Source organism: Halichoerus grypus, chromosome 2, assembly GCF_964656455.1.
Source record: "Halichoerus grypus chromosome 2, mHalGry1.hap1.1, whole genome shotgun sequence".
NCBI classification, from domain to species: domain Eukaryota; kingdom Metazoa; phylum Chordata; class Mammalia; order Carnivora; family Phocidae; genus Halichoerus; species Halichoerus grypus.
Window position 1 is genome coordinate 3,943,937 of NC_135713.1, and position 24,368 is coordinate 3,968,304.

At 54.5% G+C, this 24,368-nt stretch overlaps 1 protein-coding gene across 1 annotated transcript in view; it reads left to right on the forward strand.

Moving 5' to 3' along the window:
• The window catches only part of ADAMTS16 (ADAM metallopeptidase with thrombospondin type 1 motif 16), a 141,707-nt gene extending 117,935 nt beyond the window's left edge, over positions 1–23,772 (forward strand). The window contains exons 19-23 of the mRNA XM_078066540.1: positions 13,082–13,283; positions 13,443–13,637; positions 15,091–15,315; positions 21,940–22,087; positions 22,467–23,772. Of these exons, the coding sequence (XP_077922666.1) occupies positions 13,082–13,283; positions 13,443–13,637; positions 15,091–15,315; positions 21,940–22,087; positions 22,467–22,582 (886 nt within the window). The 3' untranslated portion in view covers positions 22,583–23,772. The remainder of the gene's footprint in view (positions 1–13,081; positions 13,284–13,442; positions 13,638–15,090; positions 15,316–21,939; positions 22,088–22,466) is intronic.
• The last annotated feature ends 596 nt before the right edge of the window (positions 23,773–24,368 follow it).

The window sequence follows — 24,368 nt, forward strand, 5'->3', positions numbered from 1 at the left end:
ACATATATTGGTTTCTCTAGAATAATAAGATTTTGCAGACCCTCCAGTGTCATTTCATGCTACATGATGAGCCACACGTGAGACTTATTCCGCATTTTCAGATGCCTTCACTTGTTCTTCTGCTGAGATCCTTTTTTTTAGTTCACAGAGTTGAATTTCCCACAGATGTCTCTCCCGTGTCTGTGAATGCTAATGCAATTCTCTCATGGCTACTTGTACATATGTAGACCTTACATCATATGGACAGTTAAAAAAAAAGACATCACAGTGCTGTCTAAACTATCCAGACAGTGTTTTTATGCTCTGCATATGATATTTTGGGATAAATGATCAGAAATGCCATACTGGTTGGCTGCCGTTCCAATCTGAGTCACTTAAACCAGCTGAGCTAGAAAATGAGGTCTTTGAATATGGGGCTTCTCTCTACCCTGACTCATTGTAAGAGTCCTGAGCATATGTGAAACCATTTAAATATACAGTAGAGCATTTTCTCATGTCCATGTACATAAAGTAAATACCATTAGTTTCTTTTGCAACATAGGCTTATAAGTTATACCAATTATAATACAGTAAATGTAGTTAATGAGATACTGGTGTATACGTCCCTGTTCACATTCCAGAGTTTTTAAGAGCAGTAGATAAATATGACATTTACAACATGATTCATCTGATAAGTTTTGTGATATAATATCTGGAGCTTTACATTAGGATGTCGACTCCAAAGATTACAACAGTATTTGACCAAATAATTATTTAATTAGCTAACTATACTAGCAACTAGCAATATTATTTAATTATTATTTTTAATGTGTAACAAGTTTGCGGTATTCGGTAATATATAAGACTGCCCTGGTGGGGATTAAATGCAATCAGTGAGTTCCTAAAACTTAGTAAGAAAATGAGACTAATCTACACATGTCTTGAAGAAGAGCGAATGCAACTGCAAAAGGTGGTTTCACAGGGATGGGAGCCACGAGGTTACATAAATACTGTTCTCCATACTCTGGGCATTCATTTCCTGGATCCGATTAATCTTAAAGCGTCACAGTGAGAAATCCTTCCTTTGTAGAATGGAATCGTTCCAGCCTTGTCAAGAAGGAGGACTCTGCCATCCAGTGTTCACCATGTGTTTTCGGCAGGCACCCGGCCTTACGGCGCCTCCTGGCCAGGAAACTCGTCCGCAGCTTGTCTCTCTTCACACCTGGACCTCCGTGCGGGAGCCCTTTGACAGCTTCACAGATAAAACTTAGGGATTCTTAGCAATCGCTGTAAAAAATCACATCTTGCTGTCCTTTTGTGGAAGCTGCCCTCATGTCTGTCCTTTGCTTTTGGAATTCTTGCCTCGACCCCTCTCTGCGGGCTGTGGCCTCCTATTCCCCGTCCTACAGTTGACATCACCACTTTCATAATTAAGCCAAAAGAAGCCACGGAATGGGATGACCGGTTTGGTTTCGATTTCACATGCTAAGCACTCGCAGAGCGATGAGGACAGCTCGTGGACCTGATGTGGCCGTGTGACCTTGTGTCTTAGTGTCTCTGCTAGCTGACAGCAGACCACGTGGCAGAAACCCCGGGCAGGATATTGACATCGATTGCATTCCAGGGGTCGGTTTGCTTGAAGGTTCCATCTTTGTCAAACATGGGTTCCATCTGTTTCTTTGGTTTCTCTCTTAAAGCCCCCTGGGTGACAGTCCCTGGCACTCCCATACAGAAGCCCTCTGTCCGCTGCCCTCACCGACCGATCTCCCCCCCCGCCCCCCCGGACCAGACCTCATGGCAGCCCCACTGGCTGAGTGCTGGGTGGCTGCCGTCCAGGCCCAGACTCTGGACGAGGCCACCTGGAAAGCATTCTTAGAAAATTGACTCATGAGTCTGGAGAAGATCATTTCAAAGTATTTATCAAGGAGGGAACATCCAAGAAACCATGAAGCAGAAACGCCAGAAAAGCCTGAAACCGTAGGAGGAGTGAGGCCATCAATTTAAATCCTCCTCATAAAAAGGAAGAAGCCACAGTGGGGGGAGTTCACCTTCCATAACAGAAGGGAGAAGCGACGTTCTTTCCCCCAGAAAGCAAGGATCCAAACAAGGGAGTCGAAACGCAGTGGTTGGTGACTCTTCCATGATTTACGTCCCACTTTGCACCTCGACGTATGAATTAAACCTTCTCCTCAGCGAACGTCATTCATTTTAAAAGAAAGAAAAATGAACCCAGGTCAGTTGATGAATAGTTAAGTTAATGTGAGATACACAGGCTTTCCCCAGAGCATCACCAAATAGGCTCTCTTGAGAGGCAGGGAAAGATCGTTCAGATGTTATAGGAAATCTGACGTTGTGGCAAGGAAGGGAAAACTGTTTGGAAAGAGCACAGCCCTAAGTATGTGGACACTGATTCAATACCGAATCATTAAGAACCCTTCCAAACACTACCCTGTGTGCATAATTAGCCATAAGTAGAAAGACACAACTTTTACCTAGAGGAGCGAGCTCGCGTCTGTGATTATGAAATAGATATGCGTCACACCATTTGCAACTGAGATATGTCATGGCCAGCAAACCTCTAACTGTATGCATTTCTCCTGGGACCTTTTAGAGCGAGGTCACTTTGGAGAACTGCCTCCCATTAGAGGTTCCCAGCCCTGTTCTGTGAGTGGCACGCAGCAGAGTGGGTAAGAACGCGGGCTCACGGGGTTTTCTCCCTGGCCCTGCCGCACGTCAGCTGTGTGACCTTGACCATCCAGAGCCTGAGGGGCCGCAGCAAAGCCACTCCCCATCCCTGGGCCTCAGTGTCCTCATCTGTAAGATGAGAATGTCACTGGGGATGTTAATGGGAGTGTGTGTGAATGGATGGATCGGCGTAAGCACCAAGAACGACGCAGGGCCCAGCGCAGGCCGGGGAGCTGGACTGGCTGGTTCCAGTCCCGGCCCGCAGGAGTCCGTAGCTCTCCGAAGCTTGTGGCTGCAGCCTGACCGTGATCCGTCGGACGCCCGGCCTGCTCGTTCCTCCCGCTTGCTGGTGAAGGCGCCCGCTTCCCTCTGAGCAGGCCTCACTCTGTCTCTTAGATTCCCAGGTACTTGGCTAGAGCCTCAAGCTCGAGCGTGTAGGGCGTGTTGCTTTTGGTGCTGCCGTTTTATGGCTACCATCTGTCTCCCACAACGGGGCAGTGTGTTCCGACCCTGCCAGTAATTTGCTTTGGCCACACTCAGAATAGGTGTAACACGCCAAAGCATCTACCTTGTAAGACCATCCTGACTACCGTAAAAATACCCATTGCTTCTTGGTGTCCGCACAGTGTTCGAGCCTAGTATTCCTAAGTGAATTTAAGCCCGGACGCCGCAAACTCCGGCCCACGAGCCAAGTGCCGCCGGCCGTCTGGCGCCGTCAGTGGGGTCTGGCTGGAGCCACGGGCTCGCCCACATGTTTCCAGGAGGTCAGGCTGCTCTCTCCCTGCCGTGACTCCCTTGAATTGTGACAACAGGGACCCCGTGGCCCACCAGCCGAGAGCATTTGCCATCTGGCCCTTTGGTCAGCTGTTTGCCAGGTAACATCTTCCCAGCGAGATCAGGGTCCTACTAGAAAATGCCGCCCTGAGCCTGGCTCAAGTCCACAGGCTTCCTCCCATCAGTATGTAGGCATCGCTAAGGGGGGCTTGGATGACGGGTTTATTCAGACATCTGTCTTCTCAGCAATTTGGGGGACATGTTTTATTCTCCTTCCTCGATTAGGAAAGTGGCATATCTTCAGGATAAGAAAGTTTGTCTAAAGAAAGAAGTGAATTAGATTTAGAGTCAATAAACATGCAAGCTCATATTCATACTGCTGGCTTTTGCCTAAATTGTATAATATCCTAGCCAGCTACCCACGTGTCTAAGCGTGGTGGGTGGCCTCACGGGCCCATTCTCTGAACGAGGTGGGAGACGAACCACCTCCCTTCAGGGTTGCCCGAAGGCAGCTTACGAGGCCCCAAGATCCTCCTCCTTCCCATGACTCCGTGAGTGTCGGCAGTGTCTCTCAGGGCTTCTTCGAGGATCTACCTCCCTCTCTCTCTGAAAGATAGGGTTTGGGGAAGGACTAGCAGTAGTTTCTCATCCCTTATAAACCTTCACCCTGTGGATCCTGATGGCCGTGCTCTTCCATCAGAGGTCTTGGCTTTTGTTCCGTCTCAGAGGAGACAAGGAACACCTGTGATGGCCATCTCTAATTTAGGTTCATATAATTGAGATAGCTTCCACTTGCCTTTCTTTAGATTATGAATAAATGTATTCAGTTACCTTTCCTTGGGGGGCATTGTTTTCCATATTCCTTCATCCCCACTCCCCCATTTTTAGAATGTAATTCTGCACTATCTCAACAATTCTCATAAGCGTGAATATCCTAAAATGGCATACTTTCAACATCATGATCCCTTTATCACATTATTTTTACCCATGTTGGAGAATCACTTAGGGGTAATGCAACAAAATGTGTGTGACTTTTACTGATTGGATGAAGCCCACCCACATTGTACAGAACAATCTGCTACTAATTAAAAGTCTACTGACTTCAATGTTAACCTCATCTAAAACACACCTTCACAGAATCATCTAGAATAGTGCTTGACCAAATATCTCGGTCGCATGGCCCAGCCAAGTGGCACATAAAATGGGCCAGCACAGACCTGGATTCAGCCAGATGGACAGCAGAGAGCAGCTTTGTTGGACAATCAGGAGTATATCTGGGGAGACGTGAGAGGGGCTAGAGTCAGAGAGCCAGAAGGGTTCCCCTGCCTGAGATGGGCACACACACAGGACAGCGGGGCCCGAGGGAGGGTCTGTGGGTTTGTGTTCTTATCTCTTGTCGCCGGGAGATGCCCTGTGAGCTGGGATTCGCGTTCGCGAGGAGCTCCCCAGGCAGGATTCGGGGGTTCTCACCAGATAGACGAGAAGCTTTTATTCGTCCCACTGATGAAAAAAAGTTGAGCCAAGGAAAAATGACTTAATAATACACACAGCGCTGAACCTTTATTTTCACTTAAGCTCTAAAAACGTGCATCCATTTTCGGATTCTTTTATGGCCCAAAGCTCCCTGGGGCGAGGACTGCCTATGGAAGGTCTAAGTTGATTATTTGCAATCACATGCCTATTACTGATGGTGTCCAGTTTGAGTTTTTTTAGGAGAAAAGTGAAACTTGCCCCCATCATCCGAGTGCTGTTCAGTTTAATGACTGGTCTCTCCTGAGTCATTCCAGAGGTTTGACTTAGTTTTCATAGAAACAAGCTTCTCGGTTTTTGTCTTCATGTTTCATCACGCTACACCAAACTTAATTATATTACATAATTCCAATAACGAGTTCAGCTGGCAGAGGCTGTGTGCAGGGGCAGCTGGGGCCGTGAGCGCTCCCGCGTCACCGGGGGGAGCAGAAGGATGGATGCCGACAACCCAGGACAGCCCGCTCGGCTTGCGTGCAGCACGGTATGGGCGGGGGCCGGGCTGTTCTGCCAGGAGAACGGAAAGGCCCGATGAGTCTGAGGGGTCAGATCAGAGCAAGTAGAGAAGGGAGCTCTCCTGAGGCAGGCAGTGGCCCGGAGGCGGGGAGGAGCCCATGCCAGCAGCATGCCTGGTGTCCGCAGAAGAGCAGAACTGATGGAGAGAGCCCCCCGACAGAAACTCACCCAGAGGTATCCAGCCGCTTTGTCCTCCTGAGGGCAGGCCGGAGGCGTGTGATGTAGGAGGTTTCATCGGCCTTGCTCAGCACAGAAGCAGCTGGGGTCCCCAGTTAGCAATACGTCCATTATCACAGCCTGTCACGTCCAGGTAAAATCCACGCCCCACGGAGCTGTGCCAGGACAGGGGTGGGTCCGCGCTCCTCAGGGTGGGCTGTCTGGGAGCCTTGGAAGGGTATCGGTACTGGGCTTCGTTACCTTTACTTCTCAGAGCTCATCATCTCGAGGTTGGAAACAGTTCCTGTCCATCCCAGCTCCTCAGTACGTTGGTTCTGGGATGGTCTTTCTTGGGGAAGGAGCCTGAGCTGGTGAAACATTGCAGTCCCAGCGTCCCGGCCGTGGGTCTGGGGCCGGGAGTCTGCTTCAGGGCAGTCTGAAAAACCAGGAGCGCTACACGGAACCAGGGCGCTGGTCCCCAGGGGAACCTGGGTGGGCTCTTCTAACTCAGTGATAGGGAATGAAAGTACCTCCAAAGAACCCATTCACCAGGCTCCTCCGCCCCGGGTTCTATTGACGCATCTTAATTCTCCTCATAGTGAAGTCATGACATGAGTTCCACATGAATGCAGGGGGGAGGCAGTGTTGAGCTGCGGGGGCCAGTGCCCTGAACTGTCCCAAAGAAGAGCAGGGCTTGCATTTCTTCGAGTCGTGGTTCTGCTGGTCATCCAGGGCACCAGCTTGGGGAAGGAAGGGCTTTGTAAAAATCCCCATTCAGGACCCCCACCCCTGATTTGTAGTCCCTGGGGAACGGGGGAGAGGCCAGGCTTGCAGAGGTGTTCGAGAACCTCACCAGCCAGCTGAGGTTTGGGAACCTCTGTCTTGGCTCAGCCTGGGCCACAGGCAGAGTCCAAGGTCCCGTCAGCCCCGTTGCATGCTCCCCTGGCATGAGAATTCGGGATGTTAGACCCAGGGAAGCGGGGGCAGGACCCCCTATTCTGTCAGTACGCAGTCCCAGCTGCAGTCTGGTGTAGATTGCTGGTTTGTCTGCTCTACGTAGTTACCAACCATCCCAACGCGTGTACCTCCATGCGGAAGTGTTTGTCATCGAGGCAGCTGGGTGTTGAATGGGTTTGGACGAGAGCAGGAGGGAGGCACCCCCGCCCAAGGGAGAAATCTGAGGATGGAAAGGATGCTCATCCTATGAGCAGAGAACAGCCTGGGGGCCCATGTCCCTCACTATCATCTTTGCAACTGCGTCGGTGGATGCCCTTGCTTCTTGGGGCTCAGTTTCCCCAGACCTGAGGTGGGATGGTGAAGTCCTCCCCAGCTCCAATGCCCAACCTCCTTTTCCCCGTTTTCCATGGAAACTGGATGGAGGAGCAGTGGCTCAGTGAGCCAGCCTTTCGTCATCATTGAGAATCTAATGATGGCCCTTTGACCTTTTATGAGCCGAAGTTTTGCGCCCGAGTTGACAGAATGCACACACCCTCTGTGGTCGGCAGAGAGAACACCTCCAGATGAAGGATTTTTGCTGAAATAGAATTCGGAAGGCTGTCCAGGAGAGCGGGCTCCATTTCTCCAGCCCGTGTGCCCCTCAGATTTTCTCCATGAAGGTGAACATTTGCAGATCTTAGAGATTCTTCTCAAGGCAACTTCTGATGATGGGATGGTGAGACAGAAAAATCTGGTACAAATAGCATTTGGCCCCTGAATACTAAAAACTCGCATACCCCTGACTTAGCACAGTCCATAAAATTAATATTCGCAGCGCCCCTTCTGGAGGGAGCTTTTGGTGTCCTTCCACGTGGCTTTGTGGGACTGGGCAGAGAAGCCGTGAGTGTGTGTAGGGATGAACACGGTTCGGGCTGGTGTCTGGCTCATCATAAATCTCTCCGTCAGGGTCACAGGCGGGACGGGGTGGCTTGACTTTTGTTGCTGAACACAGTGAAGTAGCTGTCAATTCGCACGCGTCCCAGTGCCCATGGCGGGGCCACGTTCCCTCTCCAGGCCTCCTGGTTGCTGAGGTCTGGCTCCTGTTCTTGCCAGCTGGGGTCAGTGACAGACTTCCTGTTCTGGGGTGAAATTTGGGGCCAGTCCCCAGGGCTGCCCCTAGAAACCGTGTCCAGGACCTGCCACTCGCAGACTGTGGTGGTGGCCGAGGGGTGATGCGTGTTGGGCATGCTGTTGTCATTTCTGATGTGCTCACTCCTCCACTCTAGTGCATTTGGGGACAAGCGCATGATTGCTCCAGAAGCTGGGGTGTGAGCAGAGCGCAAGCTGTTTGTCCAGGGACTCTGCTATATCTGCAATGTTCACTTACACATTTAGGCACCAAGATCCTTGGCTCCCGCGGAGCCAGACCCCAAGAGCAGACGGGGCAGGCGCACTCGGGGCCCACGGCGTCCTGCCGGTTCCCCACCACTGTGCCTTCAGCGTCCGGCCTGCCCTGCTCCTTAACTTGTGACTGACATTCTTCCTATGAAAAAGGCAGATTTTTTTCAAGGCGGCATCTGTGTATTGTTGGATGCGCATTGTTATCTTTAAAACAGGTTATTTAGGAGAAAAGTGGGGTAGACCTCAAATTCCCTGCATGTGAAGACACGCCCATCTCTGCCCCAGGTCACACAGTCCCCGCCCAGTCGGACCACAGCAGAAGCTGCCTTCCCCCCGGAGCCTGAGCCCTGAGGGCCGAGCCTGGGGGAGCCCAAGCTCCCAGCCGCAGAGGTCACAGGAAGGTCAGAGCAGCCCCCTGGACCGTGGCAGGTGCCCCTCCGCGAGCCCGGGTCGGCCTGAGCGGGCAGCCGCCCTGTGGTCGCAGCTGAATTTCCATGCCGGCCTTCCCCGAGCCCCACGCTCCCACCTGCGACTAACTGCAGCCGCGGGGGCCTCGTGTTTCCCACGGCCGTCCCGCAGGGGCTGCGGCCACGATTCCGTGTGTGTACCTTTGCGAAGGTCAAGGGTTCTCCCTGAAAATGGAACAGCAGAGTGCTCAGTCTTGAAATTTCAAAGAGAATAACAGAAAAAAGAAACAAGAACTAAATTCTAAACTGAAGCCAGCAGTTACGTGCTTCTTGCGAGACTTCCTGATGCTAAATCCACAAGAGGCCCCGGGTGGCCCCGGGTGGGGCTCAGCCTCAGTTAGGCCGCAGGCCCCGTCCCTGCCGCGGTGGCCTGGGTGTCAGAAGGGCAGCCGGGAGCCCAGGGATGCCCAGGGGCTGCTTCAAATACCCTTGCTGGGAATTTGCATTTTCAGAGGAAACCTTAAATAATCAAAACCAAAATGTTACAATTATTTTTCTAACGGAGAAGACAAAGTCATGTTACTGAGAAGCCGCTGATGATTGGTGACAGCTGGGGATGTTGAGTATTGAACACAGGACTCCAGGAAAGCCTGCCTGAACTGTGGAGAGACAGCGGTGAAGTCGACGGGGACCCTGGAGCTGGGCCGGGCGGGGGAGCCCTCGGCGGGGGCGGACCCCAGGGGCCAGGCGGCCGGTCCCCCAGGTCCTGCCCAGGAAGCCCAGCTGACTGGGTGATACCAGCTACGTGCTTCGTTCTGGCTGGTGGACTGCGGGAAAAAGAACCCAGCGGGCCAAGTACGGCCACCGGTGAGCAACCAGGCACACCGGGCTTCTGCTCCCGGAGCCCTCAGACACCAGCACAGAAGCTCGAGGGGATTTTGACTCTTTCCTGAGCTGAAATCAAGACGTTTCCCCAGAGCTCTGCCTGTGAAACAAAACAGACAGTTGGCGTTTCCAGATGCCGTGTGAACGATCTTTGCTCGGGAGGATTTCTTCACGATGTGCAGCCAAGAGAAGGGCAGAGAATGGATCAACCCAGTTGGAACAGCTTAAGACGGTGGAGACAGAAGACTTAACAAGGTGGTGTGAAAAGCCTGAGAGCAGCCAAGCCGTCTTTGCAACCCCAGTGTGGACACACCAATTAGAATTTATAAGGCAGCGGGGTTGGGAAAGCAGAGGTAGGAAATGGGGGGAAACAACGGAAGAGCATCCCAGAGGCTCCAGAGGCAGAACCATGACAGCCTCGAGGCTGGAAACGGACCGTGCATACCGAGGATGCGTCAGTCCGTGGCTTCCCATGAAACAGAAATCACTGATCCCGTCGACACTGAAGAATGAAAACAGTTCCACAGCGGATCTAGAACAATTCCTACAAAGCCAGCGGTTTCTTTTTAGGTGGCTAAGACTTGGAATTACATAGTTTTCTTAGAAGCACAGTAGAATCTGTTCAGGAGAAACACGGGGTATAAGATAGGACAAGTGTGCCAGGGCGGGGACACAGCGTGGGGACGGGGCCCCTCCGCCCCTTCAGCCCCCTGTCCTCCCCTCACCACCTCATTTGTCACAGCTTTCACAAGAGTCCAGGTTTTGGCTCTACAGCTGTTTGGGTCCCTGCCCCCTTGAGAGCGTGAGGGGAAGTACCGGTCACTCTGCTCGGACCCGTTGGCAGGCACAGCGCGCCCGGAACCGGTGCAGCATCCTGATGCCCGTGAGCCTCCCGGGGCTTGGAGCCCTCGTTCCCTTCTTTACGTATTCCCATACCTTGGTCCCCAGGTATTCCCAGCCGCACCTTGGCCCCCAGGTATTCCCAGCCGCACCTTGGCCCCCAGGTATTCCCAGCCGCACCTTGGTCCCCAGGTATTCCCAACCCCACCTTGGTCCCCAGGTATTCCCAGCCGCACCTTGGCCCCCAGGTATTCCCAGCCGCACCTTGGCCCCCAGGTATTCCCAGCCGCACCTTGGCCCCCAGGTATTCCCAGCCGCACCTTGGTCCCCAGGTATTCCCAACCGCACCTTGGTCCATAGAGACTCTGAAAATACATTTACAAAGGCTTTGCTGTGTAAGCAAAATGGTTGTTTTAGACCTTGTTTTTTTTTTTTTACCTTCTCTTTGTTACTTGAATACAGAACTATAATTAATTCACAAAATAAGTAATAGACTTAATTTTTTAGAAGTTTTAGGTTTCTAGAAAAACTGAGCCGGCAGTCCCATATTACATAGTCCCCATGCCCCCCCCGCCCCCCACACACACACTCAATTTACTCATTATTAGCATCTTACATTAGCATGGTACATTTGTTAGAATTAATAAACCAGTATTGATATGTTATTAACTAAAGTTCACAGGTTATTTGGTTTTTCTTAGTTTTTACGTAATGTCCTTTTTCTGTTTCAGGAACCTCTCTAAGACACCACGTTATATCTGGTTGTGTCTTCTTGGGCTCGTCTTGGCTCTAACAGTTTCTCAGATTTGTTTTGTTTTGTTTTGTTGGGTTTTTTATTTTAAGTAGACTCCACGCCCAAATTGTAAAACGCCGAATTTAGAAGTTGCATGTATTGCCTGCCCTCACCTCCCTTTAAAAACAATGTGCACACATGCTCAGAGAGAGAGGCCCAGCCGAAGCGAATGTGAGGCCCAGTCCCAGCGGTCCTCTGGGCAGTCTCCATCTTCCGCTCTGTGTCCCTCTCTGCATAAGTCGGGTCCCTGCTTCGGTCCTCACGGATCCTCTCCCGTTGGCACGGGGTGTTTCTGAGAGGAGTCTCGTGAACTCTCCACCAGGCGTTCTTGGCTGTTGCTTGACCCGAGTGTGACTATCGAGGTACAGCGTGCGTGTGGGAGGGAGGGTCACAAAGCCAAAGGACAAAGCAGGGGACCTTCACAAATCCTCTGTTTTACCCGAAGATTCCGGAGAAAATCATTGTTGGGTTAACTCGTACTCAGGGATGGCTGCTGAGTAGACAGAAGCCCCTCGCGGGTTCAGCCAGGGACAGAGGCTCACGGGTGTTCCCCGGGCGTGGCTGTCCCGGGACGTCCCTGCATCACGACCCACGCCGACAGGCTAGGACTGCGCGGGAGAAGCATGGCTGACCCGCTGAGCTCCTCGCTGCGCCAAAGGCACGCCGCGCCACCTGAGTGACAAAGACCATGCTTCTCCTTGCCCTTTGCAGCAGATTTTCAACAACCAGCAGCGTGCACCCCTTTGCGCCCCAACATTACCTGCAGAATTTCCAGTTTTTGCTTGAACGCCCTGAATGGGAAGACAAATAAGAGTGAGAATCGCCACGTCCTCTTGGAGGCCAAATGGCTGCCACCTGGGGGGAGCCCAAGGCATTCTCGCCATAAGAACACTTGTCCCTGGGCCACATTTCACCTCTGCCCCTCCTGCCTCCGATGACCGCCCACCCCAGAGTGTGCACCTTAGGGCCTCCTGCGATTTGTTTGTGCAAAGCCAGCGGGTGCTTGTAGACTGTCGCGGGCTTTTCTGACCCCCAACGGCGGTACCATGGCTGAGCCTGCCCAGGTCCATCCCGCCTCTGTCAGCGGCCGACGTGCATGTCAACAAGAAATACTTTTGTACTCAGAAAAGAAAAAAAAAGGTTGCTTTGAGAGAGAATATTCTCTACAGCTTCTAAAGAATTCAAAGAAAGATGACCAGACGTTATGGGTCTCCTATCGGAAGTTATCACGTCTGAGGTCATCGTACAAGAAACACATACATAAATAAATAGAACCTGTGACCCGGTCTCTGGAGCCAGGTGCCAGGTGCCAAGTTAGAGGATGTGCGGAAGACAGAGGAACATGCCAAGGGAAACCACAGAGATGCAATCTGCCAACTTCTATGATCATCAGAAAGAGCTGTGGAGACTCAGCCCAGTGGGCAGTATCGTTTCTGAAACCAGTAAATGGAATAGAAAAAAATAGGTTAAAAACCCATAGAGTAAAGGAGAAGAAAGACCTGCCAACCCATTGCAAACAGCGGACTGTATCTGGTTTCTGGGTTCCCGACAAGCAGATGAACTTCAGTTAGGACATTTATGACCCCACTGGAGATGTAACACTGAATAGCATGGTATTCATGAATAATACGATATTGAATAATATAGTATGAATTGATATAATATGAACTATGTGATTTGAATAATAATACAATAATATGCATAATATGACATTAAGGGATCATGGCCTATTTTTTAGATGTCACGATGGTATTGTGGTTGTTTTAAAAACCAAACAATCTTCATCTTCTGGAGGTGTGCACTGAAACATGTACACATCTGGAATTTGCTTCCGCATGCTACGGGGTTGGGGACCTAAGTTGAAGATCATTCAAGTCAGGTGGCTGGGGACACGTGGGGCCTTCCTTTTGCACATGTGTGAAATTCCCCACCTAAAAACAAGCCAGAGGGCAGAACAGAACACTGTGTTGAGGGGGTCATTTCCAAGTGCAGGTGAATAAAATCAGGGGAGGGGAGAATGATCAGCAGGACAGCTAATCAAGGAGGTAGAAGCCCCAGGACCGGGCAGGCTTGGAGAGCAACGAGAAATAACCACGTGCCTGTGGGCTGTGGGTGGGATTAGCGCCGCTGTGTCTCCGGGAGAGGTGGTGCCCCTCACCAAGGTGTCTTTGTCTCCTCCCAGTTGGTCGGTGGGCAACTGGAGCACCTGCAGCCGGACGTGCGGTGGGGGCATTCAGAGCCGGCCCGTCCAGTGCACACGACGGGCCCACTACGTGTCACAGCGGGTGGCGGCCATCCTGTGTCCGCAACCCATGCCCTCCAGCCGACAGGCCTGCCACTCTCAGAGCTGCCCGCCCGCCTGGAGCACCGGGCCCTGGGCAGAGGTAAGTGGGGCAGGGATACGTGGGGGGGCAGCCGCTGGGCCCCCACCGGCGGATCGCAGAGCTCAGTTCTCACCGAGCCTTGCAGGGCCTGTGGTTGGACCCCCCAGGCTAGGTCTGATGGACTCCTTGCTGGTGGCTGCCCTCTTTCTTCCCGGGCAGTGCTCTCGAACCTGCGGGAAGGGGTGGAGGAAGAGGTCCGTGGCCTGTAAGAGCACCAACCCTTCGGCCAGGGCGCAGCTTCTGCCGGACGCCGTCTGCGGCTCGGAGCCCAAGCCCAGGACTCATGAAGTCTGTCTGCTCAAGCGCTGCCTCAAGCACAAGAAGCTGCAGTGGCTTGTGTCTGCCTGGACCCAGGTGGGTGCTGCCAGTCCCAGGTGGGTGCTGCCGGCACCGGGTGGGTGCTCCTGGCCCCCGGGTGGGTGCTGCTGGCCCCGAGTGGGTGTCTGCCTGGTCCCAGGTGGGTGCTGCCGGCCCCAGGTGGGTGTCTGCCTGGTCCCAGGTGGGTGCTGCCGGCCCCAGGTGGGTGTCTGCCTGGTCCCAGGTGGGTGCTGCTGGCCCCGGGTGGGTGTCTGCCTGGACCCAGGTGGGTGCTGCTGGCCCCGAGTGGGTGTCTGCCTGGTCCCAGGTGGGTGCTGCCGGCCCCAGGTGGGTGCTGCCAGTCCCAGGTGGGTGCTGCCGGCACCGGGTGGGTGCTGCCGGCCCCGGCTGTGTTCCCGGGCCCTGGGTGGGTGCTGCCGGCCCCGGGTGGGTGCTGCTGGCCCCGAGTGGGTGCTGCCGGCCCCAGGTGGGTGCTCTGGGCCCCAGGTGGTTGTCTGACGTCCCGGGTGGGTTCCCGGGCCCTGGGTGGGTACTGCCGGCCCCAGGTGGGTGCTCTGAGCCCCGGGTGGGTGTCTGCCATCCTGGGTGGGTTCCTGGGCCCCTGGTGGGTGCTGCCAGCCCCGGGTGGGTGCTCTGACCCCCGGGTGGGTGCTGCCACTCCCGGGTGGGGGCTCCAGGCCCCGGGTGTGTGTTCTGGCCCCCTGGTGGGTGTCTGCCAGTTCTGGGCGGGTGCTCCGGGTCCCCAGTGGGTGCTCCGGGCCCTGGGTGAGTGCTGCCACTCCCGGATGGGTGCTCCGGACACCGGGTGGGTGCTGCCACTCCCGGGTGGAGGCTCCAGGCCCGGGTGGGTGCTGCCGGCCCCGGGTGGGTTCTGCCGGCCCCGGGTGGGTGCTCTGGGCCCCAGGTGGGTGCTGCCGGCCCCGGTGGGTGCTCTAGGCCCCGGGTGGGTGTCTGCCGGCCCCGGGCTCTGAGCACTCCCTGGTGGGGAAAGAATGGATTTGGGCCCCAAGCATGCTTGCTCCCCTCACTTGGCTTCCTGAGGGGGATTTGTGAGCCCTGGGTGCCCCCGCCTGCCGGTGATCTGGGGACCAGCATCACGCCACAGTTGGGTGGTGCGGCTCATTGGGGCCCCAGGGTTTGGTCTCGTCCTCGGGTATTAGATTTCTGCACTCTCTAATATCAGCTGCAACACAGCATTTTAACATTTCAGCCAAATGATAGCTTCAGAACTACTCCCTTCGTGGTTTATGTTTGCCCTGCCCCTACTTATGCCCCAAAGCGCTGCGCCTTAAGATCCTCCTTTTTAAAAGATAGATATTGTAATTCCTTTTTAAAATGCCAAGGTCTAATAAATCTCATTGAAATTTTACGCTTCTGTTAATGTTCAAGCAGATATAAGCAGAAGACAATTTGACTCTCGCAAGATAGAAAAGACACAGACGCCAACAAAGAAATATTTTTCACTCACATCTTGTGTTTTCATTTTTAGTGCTCTGTTACGTGCGAAAGAGGAACACAGAAGAGATTCTTGAGGTGTGCTGAAAAGCACGTTTCTGGGAAATACCGAGAGCTGGCCTCCAAGAAGTGCTCGCACCTGCCGCGGCCCCGTGTGGAACTGGAACGCGCCTGCGCCCCACTTCCCTGCCCCAGGCCCCCCCTGCACACAGCTGCAGGCCCCCCTCGAGCCAGCTGGTTTGCCTCGCCCTGGTCTCAGGTAGGGTGACACTCAGTCTCCGCAGAGTTGGGAGCCGACTGGGGCTTAGGTGGGGAACTTTCTGTGAGGGTGTACCCCCAAACCCACTGAGCCAGGTCCTGACCCTTCTCTCCAGAGTGGGTGTGGGGCCCCTGTTCCTGGGTGTGGGTGCAGCTCTCCAAGGCTGGTCTCCAGGGCCCTTGTGCCGTGTTCTACATCATCAGCCCAATCAAGTGCGGGAAAACATGTTTTATTTTCTGTAAAAGCTGGGCAGACGCCCCCAGAGATGCGTGTGAATGGGGAAGAGGTACAGGATCTGGAATAAGTCAGTGATTGTATGTTCTACTCCGGTAACCCTGAGGCCTTGCCCATGTGGGAAGAGGGTGGAGAACCCCGGGCTGTCCAGGCCTGCCCGGGCTCTTCCATGCCCCCACCCCTTCCTCCGTCCACACCGCCTTCCACTCTAAGGAAGAATTCTGTTAGTGTTGTTAACCACCTCTTACCTTGCCCCGTTTCCCGGTTTGGATTCCTGGCAGTCCTCATCCTGGGGCCTGGCTCCCCTCCCTGCCCCTGCCCGTGGTTTTGCTCCTCTGGCCGTGCTCCCTGATTCCTGCCCGTCCCAGGTCCCCTCACTGTTCTTGCTCCCACTGCGTTTTCTGCTCGTTCTTGGGGTACACCGAGGCCGGAGGGCTGTGTGGGGCTCAGGCATCCTGAGCCCTTTCTGCTGGCCAGACCCCAAGGAGTCTGGTCTCTGCTGGTCTGCGTGGGAGAGACGGGTGCTCACCTCAGTGAGGCCCGTGAACAGGAGCAGAGAGCATTTTCTGACTCTCTAGCGTTGGCCGGGCCAGAGGAGCAGAACCATGGGAAAGAGCTCTGTCTCATTTGCACATGGCAGCCCCTCTCTGACTCTCCTCTTTGTGAAAGATGAAGGTAGAGGACACAGAGGGAAGGAGTACGAGGGGTGTGTGGTGGCGGCCAGCCTCTGGGTGCCCACTGCAGCTTCTGGTTCTGTGGATCTTCAAACCTGACGTAGCGCTTGCATTTAGAAATATATGAGCCCGTCTCCCAAACGTATTTAAATGAGAAATTTTTCAGCTTAAATAATTGGAGCAGGGGACATGTGAACTATATCCTTCTCAAGCATTTTCTGATTTAAGTAGACAAAACGTCTCAATAACTACAACATTTTCCCAAGTGGGAAACCCCTTTCGTTTTCTTGTGAGCTCATAGTCTTTGCCATGAGATGAAGCAAGGGGTGAGCGAAGAGGTGGGGTCAAGTTTTCTCTGGGACAGAGGTCGTACTTTCTCTGTCCCTCAGGAAGTGTGGGTCAGAGGCACATAGAGGTGGTTCCCGAGACATTTGTCCCTCTGTCAACAGGGACACTGAGACTCCCGGAGCTGAGGCAGCTCCCCAGACTCCGGCTGAGCCAGCGTTCAGCCCACTGTGCTTCATTTGGAGACTTTGGGAAAATTTAGAAAAACAGAGGTTTATCATCATTTTGTTTAACCCAAAACCGAAAATACATCTTGCATAGCTTTCTCCAGTCTGAAATATTCAATGTGTTTGTCTAAGAAATCATTTTTATCATAAGCTGCCTGAAGTTCTTATCCAGCGTGACTCATCTATTACGTTCTGAGACTATACCATTTTGGGAGTCATAACTCAAAGGGTTATGTTTGCTGTAAGCGCTGGTACTCAAGACTCTGGGTCCCCGAACTGTGGGAAATTGTGGGGCCGTAATGGATGGCCTGTGCCTGGCTGAACTCTGCCCCCAGACAGGTTTATTCTTGTCACAGTCGAAAGATCATGGTTTCTATTATGTGATCTTTAGGGTTTCTATTGATTTAAATGGCTTTGCTTATCACATTTCATGGCGGGTTGCCTGGTAGGTCTGACTTAAATCATTTTGGTCATTTGGGCTTAGCGTCAGGTGGTTCACACGGTAATTTGGTCTGGGAATGGCTTACTTGGTGACACCTGTTGGACTGTCTGATTCTACGTGACAGAGATGGGAGGGTGTCCTCGGTGCAGGAGTGTGGGGGCTCTGGATTGTTCTGGGGGTTCTTCACCGGGACCGTGCACCCCTGACCTGGAAACCCAGAGGCTCTGAGGGCCAAGGAGCCATGTCGCTGATGATCAATATGGCAGCTATGACAAGAGTTGGATTAAAGTTGTATCAAACTCACACACATGCCCACAGGCACACACATGTACACAAGCAATGGGCATCCGTGCACACGGGCATGCACCCACACAGGCGCACACTCACACACACACACACACACACACAGGCATGCACACACCAGGGAATGCACACACCAGGGAATGCACACACCAGGGCATGCACACACAAACACACACAGGCATGCACACACACGGGCATGCACACACACACACACACGGGCATGCACACACAGGCATGCACACACCAGGATATGCACACACATGGGCATGCACACACACACACACACGGGCATGCATACACACACGGGCATGCACACACAGGCATGCACACTCCAGGGCATGCACACACATGGGCATGCACACACACACACACACACATGGGCATGCACACACATACACACACACAGGCATGCACACTCCAGGGCATGCACACACATGGGCATGCACACACACACATGCACGGGCATGCACACACAGGCATGCACACTCCAGGGCATGCACACACACACACACGGGCATGCACACGCAGGCATGCACACTCCAGGGCATGCACACACATGGGCATGCACACACACACACACGGGCATGCACACGCAGGCATGCACACACCAGCACACAGAACACACAGGCTTCCTGCATCCTGCTGTCCAGTTGCCTGTCCACCTCTAAGAATTTGCTGCTGATCTGCTATCTTCGTCTTGCAGTTACGGGTGGACACAGGGAGACAAGAACCTTCTTGCTGACACTGCTGGATAAGGGCCACAGCACATGCCACCCGAGTCGAGGGCGTTTCTATTTGTAAGCCATTAAATTTGTACAAAAACTCCCAGCTGCGTTTATGTTTATTTAGAGCAGAGGTTGTAATGATGAGGCCCTTGAGGGCTGTAGTCTCTCATCCTGACCTGAGACCTTGGTCTCGGGGACAGTGGGGAGCGCTCCGGTGGGGAGCAGCTGCAGACTTGGAGAGAGAGCACCCCACCCCCCAGGCCCCAGGAAGGAGACAAAAAGGGAGAAGCGTTCATGGGTCTCCCTGGAGGGGAGAGATGTCATCACAGTGGGACAAGGAAGGTATGAGACCTCAGACTCTCAGGAATAAAAGTGGATTTGTTTACTAGCTGTTCCTGAGTTCGGGAGCTGAGCCTGCCCTGCAAGAAGCCCTTGGCACTCGTGGGTCCCGTGAATGGGGGGGGCACGGATAGAGCCTTTGAATAGAGCCAGCCAACCATCAGCCAGGGGCTACAGAGCGGCAGGCATCCCCAGCCTTTTGCCGTTGGGCCAGAGACACACAGTCATCCCTGTAATTTAAAAGAAACCCAGAGGCAGACATTATTTTGAAAATGTATCTCTTTGGATTGCTGATAATGACTAAGAGTGATGATCGGTTTTCCCCAGTGACCTCTTCAGAGCAAATGTAGCGCCTTTGGTGCAGGATGTCCAACAAAGCACGGGGATTGTTCCTGAGACAGACGAAGTCCAGAAGGGAGAGCGTTTTCAGGATTTCAGTGTTCTGGAAAACGTGCGCTTAGCAGGTCACCGCTCAGACCCCCGGGGAGTCTGAGACGGGCACACCCACAGGGGTCGACTCCGAGGGCGTCAGCACGGAGGGCGCCCAGGAGGTGCCGTCACATTCGACAAGGTTGTTGAATCCTGGGATGGCAAGAAGACCCAGTTTGCTGACCTCGGGGTGGGGGGACGCTCCCCCTGGACCACAGCTGATGCCCCTAGTCGGGCAGTCGTGGAAAGGGCCCTGCCTCAGCTGTGCCTGGCCTCAGGCCTTGGATGAGGGAGGCAGGCATGTGGAGTTGAAGGACGAGAGACAAAGCAGGGGCCCAAGGACCTGGAAGAGGCTGGTGTTCGTGGAGGGAGCAGCCCAGGGATGCTCTTCAGAGGGTGATGCTCCTGCTTCACCTCCCGCGCCCCCTGCACGGGGGGCTGGAACTGCCTCACTGCCCCCTCAGCAGAAAGACCCAGAATTGCCCACCGGCAGGCCATCCTTTGCCCCCCACGAGTGTGGGCCTCAGCAGGAGACACAGACCGTAAAGAAACACGTTTGCGAATGTTGCCGAGCTCCGGTGGTGGCCCTACAAGGGCTGAAGGCAAGAAGAGGCCCCCCTAGAGGAGGGGCACCGGGTCCTCCCTTGTCCGCAGCAGGGACACCTGGGCAGAAGTAAGCAGGTTGGGGGGGGGCAGTCCATGAGGCTGCCAGGTGACAGTGACACGGGAAGTCTCGGCCCCTTTATGAGACGGCCGGCTCCCCTGATCGCACACTGGCCCTGTGCACACTCTACTCGGACTCAGATGTGGCTGGACATGGCTCTGAAAACTAAAAGACGAGAGGAAAAGGTAGTTGCCGACGCAGCTCTGGTCAGCTAGAGTGGTGGCTCTGCGAGCCTGGCCCGGCCTCCAGCTGAAGCGCTGTGCGTAGAAATGCAGGATCTCAGGTCCCACCGCGGCTGCCGAAGCTCCAGGTTTGGGGTGGGCCCAGCAGGTGGCTGGCCTGCACGTCGGCTTCGAGAGCCGCTGACCTGGGCTGGAGCTATCAGCCGTGGGGCCTGGATGGATGGCCCTGGCACTCGTCCCCGCGTGTAGGTCGAGGGACAAGGGCAGTTCCCTGTCTCTGCAGCACACTGCCCCCCTGCATCCTGCCATGCACAGGAAGAATTACCTAAAATGCTCACATTAAACCCCATCAAGTTAAAGAAGACGCCATCGGCTTTGACTTCCAGATCCAATCCCAGAGTCTCTCTTCACAAAGCGTGAAGGATCGCAGTTTGAGTAGGGACAGGAAATCCTGGGGACGGGCGACTCCCTTGCGTCCAGCACTCGGCATCCAGTGCCTAGATCGGCCCCTGGTACATGGGAGGGAGTGATTCTGGTTGTGAATAAATGAGTCTGTGACAAAAAGAATCAAATCACTTCTTCATGATTTTAAGTGGTGCAAAATGATGGCTAGATCTCTTGTGTTCAACTGAGACATGTCGTTAGCAAGACTGGACTTCGGCCCCGGCTGAGGCCAATGCCAGGAGCTCCGCCGATGGCAGAGAGGTCGTGGACGCGTACGGATGCGGATGTGACGTGGGCGAAGCCGTGAGCCCCGGGCCAGTTCCTCCAGCTCTCGGCGGGGCCGCAGCTGGGAGGGGCTCGGAGGGCCAAGTGCAAAGCCGGAACCGTGCTGCGGCGGCCCGCTCGGAGAGGTGCAGTAGGCAGGGGGCAACATGGGGCTCCATCGTGGATGAGGCTGCTGATTCCGACGCCAGACGCGGATCTGCCCACACCGTTCTTTTTTTTCTGATTGCTACGGTCATATATTGAACCTGAGCTATTGACGACTTTCACCTAAGTTGGTCTTGAAGAGAAAGGGGTGGGCCTCACGGAAACGTTCCAGACCCACGTGCATACGAGCGGGAGCCCTGCGTCTTCACCTCCGGGGGCCCCGCTCACAGCGGGTCCTGGGAAAGAAGCAGGAGAGCAGCGGGCTTCTCCCCTGCAGGCTGACCTCAGCTGTGGAAAGCCGGCCTGGGGCGGCCTAACTGCACTTGCTCGAATGGGGGTCTGGCGTGCCGTCTTGTACATTTTGGCAGCCAGCCTGTGCCGTGGATGTACCGGTTCTGCACAGATCTATCCTTGCATTTTACAGGATTTAGCGTCCCCACCGCGCACCAGATGACTGCAATGTTATCTGACCCCCTCTTCTTGCAGGTGCTCCTTAATTGCCTACATTCTTGACATTTTTGAATGAGGAGCCTTTTTGGAGCACAATTTACGTAATTCAGTGAAGACTTCAAGTAGCTCTCTGGACAGATTCACTGCTTGCTGGTTGGGGCTCGTCCGTCTCTCTGATGTCTTGCCCACCATCCCGCTCAGATGGACCCGCGCACATAGTCTCTAGGCTGTGAGCCTGGCAGCTGGGGGAGGATGACCTAGCCGTGCGGCTCCTTCGTGCCCTGGTTCCAGTGTGCTAGATTGCCTTAGAGTACCAGGGCCTATGTGTTCCAGAGCCATGCCCATGGGAGGATGCCAGCGAGCCCAGGCTGCTGGTGTGGCCACCTCCAGGCAGGCATCCAGAGTCCGGGAACTTGGGGTCTAGAAGGGACTTCGTTTCATCATGCCTCTGTGGAAGTTGGCTTGTCAAGGTTTTCCCTGGCAAGAGTCCCGGAAAAGGTGCCTGAGTGATGGCCTTCCACGAAGGGCATTGTTTCTGATTCCAGCCCCAGAGCCCGGTAGACCCGGGGAACGATCCTGGTACCCCGAGATATGCTCCAGTTTCCTTGTGTTCAGCAGACACGGACCACTCAAAAGCATGTTAGACCTCCAGTACTTGCCCCCTCTGTCCACACCTGGGATTAATCCGCAATCTGGTCTGCTTCCCCACGATCACTGAGGAGTCTGGGTGGAGGGGAAGAGAGGGTGCGCCGGACCCCGGGGGCCCCAGATGACCGCTGTGCATGTGTTTTTCCCAGTGCACGGCCAGCTGTGGGGGCGGCGTGCAGACCAGGGCCGTGCAGTGCCTGGCGGGGGGCCGGCCGGCCTTGGGCTGCTTCGTGCACCAGAAGCCCACCGCCTCCCTGGCCTGCAACACCCACTTCTGCCCCATCGCAGAGAAGAAAGGTGAGTATCTGGAGCCCCTTGGCTTGGCCTTGGCATCCCGGGGTGGGCTGTCATGTGTCTGGAGCAGTTCCTTAGTGGGCCCGAGGAAGTGGGGTGCCCACGGTTAGAGAGCCCTGGCGTTGGGGTCTCTGTCTCTTTCAGAGAACGTGCAACTGAAGTTCGGTGGCAGGAGGCTGGACCGTCGTTCCCGGCGTCACTAAGTGTGCAGGTGCCGCACAGAAGGGAGGACAGAACGTCCTGAGGGACGTTCCAAGGAGGGCTTTGTGGAAACAGCCCCTCGCACAGGGCTGCCTCTTCCCTGAAGGGCTGCCCTCCGCAGCCTCGGAGCCATGCCCCCGCCGGCCGGGACCCCGGCTAACACGGCGTCTGTGCTTTTCAGATGGCTTCTGCAGAGACCACTTCCCCTGGTGCTCTCTGGTGCCCCAGCATGGGATGTGCAGTCACCAGTTCTATGGGGATCGGTGCTGCAAGACATGCTCCACCTCCAACCTGTGAGGCCCGGGTGGCCCTGCCCAGGGCGGAGAGTAGAGGTGCTGTGTCTTCAGCCCAGATCAGCTGTGCGCTGTGCATCGGAACGCGGCCAGGAGGATGCAAGCTGGGAGAAGAAGAAGAGCTGTGTCTGGCTCTCTGATGGGACAGAGAGAGTGTGTGCGTGTGTCTGTGTGAGTGTGTGCACGCGTGCAAATCGTGGGTCTGAAGGCATGCCTGGGCACGCATGCGCACACATTTCAGGTGAAGCATGGAGGCAGGCGGGAGGGCCCACTCTGCAGACCCCGAGTCGTGCTCATCACTTGTACTTCAGCTGAATCAAGTCAAAAGACAGAAGGAGCCGAACTTGCTAAACGCTAAATATGTGGTGCTTTGGAGAAGGAAGGAAATGCCATGACATTAGGAACATGTACAAAAGATCTGCGGCTACGTACACCGGCCTCCCTCCCACCTCGAGGCCCTGCCCCAGGTCTGGACTAACCAGCCTCCCTCTGGAGAAGGAGCTGGGTGGGACAGCTCCCGGCAGGTGTCCCCACGGCCCCCTCTTCCCACCCCGGGAGCCCCACTTCTCTCTGCTGGGACAAGAGCCGGTGGGCCCCTCGAAGGGGCGCCTGCCCTGCCAGGGGGGGCACTGGACTAAGGACTCCGTGTCCCAATTGGAGACTTTGCCTCTGGAAATGGGAAACATGAAGTCCTGCTATGGTGCTTTGGTCCCTTTCAGACTCACGCTGGGGGAGAGAACTTTTATAGCCTACGTGTTATCCTTCTCTGTTACGGACAAACGAGCGTTTCTACTCCAACCTGTTCCTTAATGCTTCTCCCTGAAATGACAGAATCACAGGTTATACCAGAATCAGAGAGCGACCAGCTACGCCACACCCCTGCCGTCCTGATGAGCCGCTGGCTGTCCTGCCCGGGCGGACGTCCGCGGATGTGGGGACCCTCAGAACCCCATGCTTCTTTGCGTGTGTTGTGCTGTTTTTGAACTTTTTTTCCGTGAATTTTGGTTGTTTTGTAAGACCCATTCAGAAAGAAGGCCAGCATTTCCGCATGAAGCTGCGCACAGGCCCCCGACACCCCCCGCAGTGTTGGTACTGCTCTGCATTGTCCTTCCTACCACGTGGCTCCATTCCAAATGGGCACCTGGATATTTATATTTGCTGAAGTTTTATAATAAATTTTATATTGTACCGCTTGCTTCTGACCTGCTCTGATTCCTTCTGAATTTTGTGCCTGAGATCCGGGGGCTGGCATGGAGGCAGGGAACTGGTCCAGGGACAGAGTTGGGGCTGGAACAGGTCAGAGGATGAAGTGCCCCTAAATAAGGAGGCTACAGGGAAGACAGCAGGTGACCGGGGATGGAGGTGGCCAGTGTCCTGGGCAGGACGCTGGGGCCACCCGGCCGGGGGACTGAGGTTTTTGCAGCTTCCACTGGAACCTGAGCGGGGACAGCTTCCCTGGGCCACAACTAACTCGAGGGCGACCCCTGACCCTGTGATTCCTGCTTTATTAGACAGGGTTCGCTACAGAAACAGAAAGAACAGGTGTCCCATGGAGAGAGAAGGGAGCCTTATTTTAGGGATCTGGCTCACAGGGTTATGGGGGCTGGCAAATCCAAATTCTGCAGGGCAGAAAGCTGGAAAGAGGGCAGGGTTTCTGCATTGCAGTCTTGAGGCCAAATGCCTCCTTCTCAGGGACACCTCAGTCTTTGCTCTTAGGGCCTTCAACTGATTGGGTGAGGCCCACCCACACTATGGAGGATCATCAGCTTTATTCAAAGTCTACTAATTTA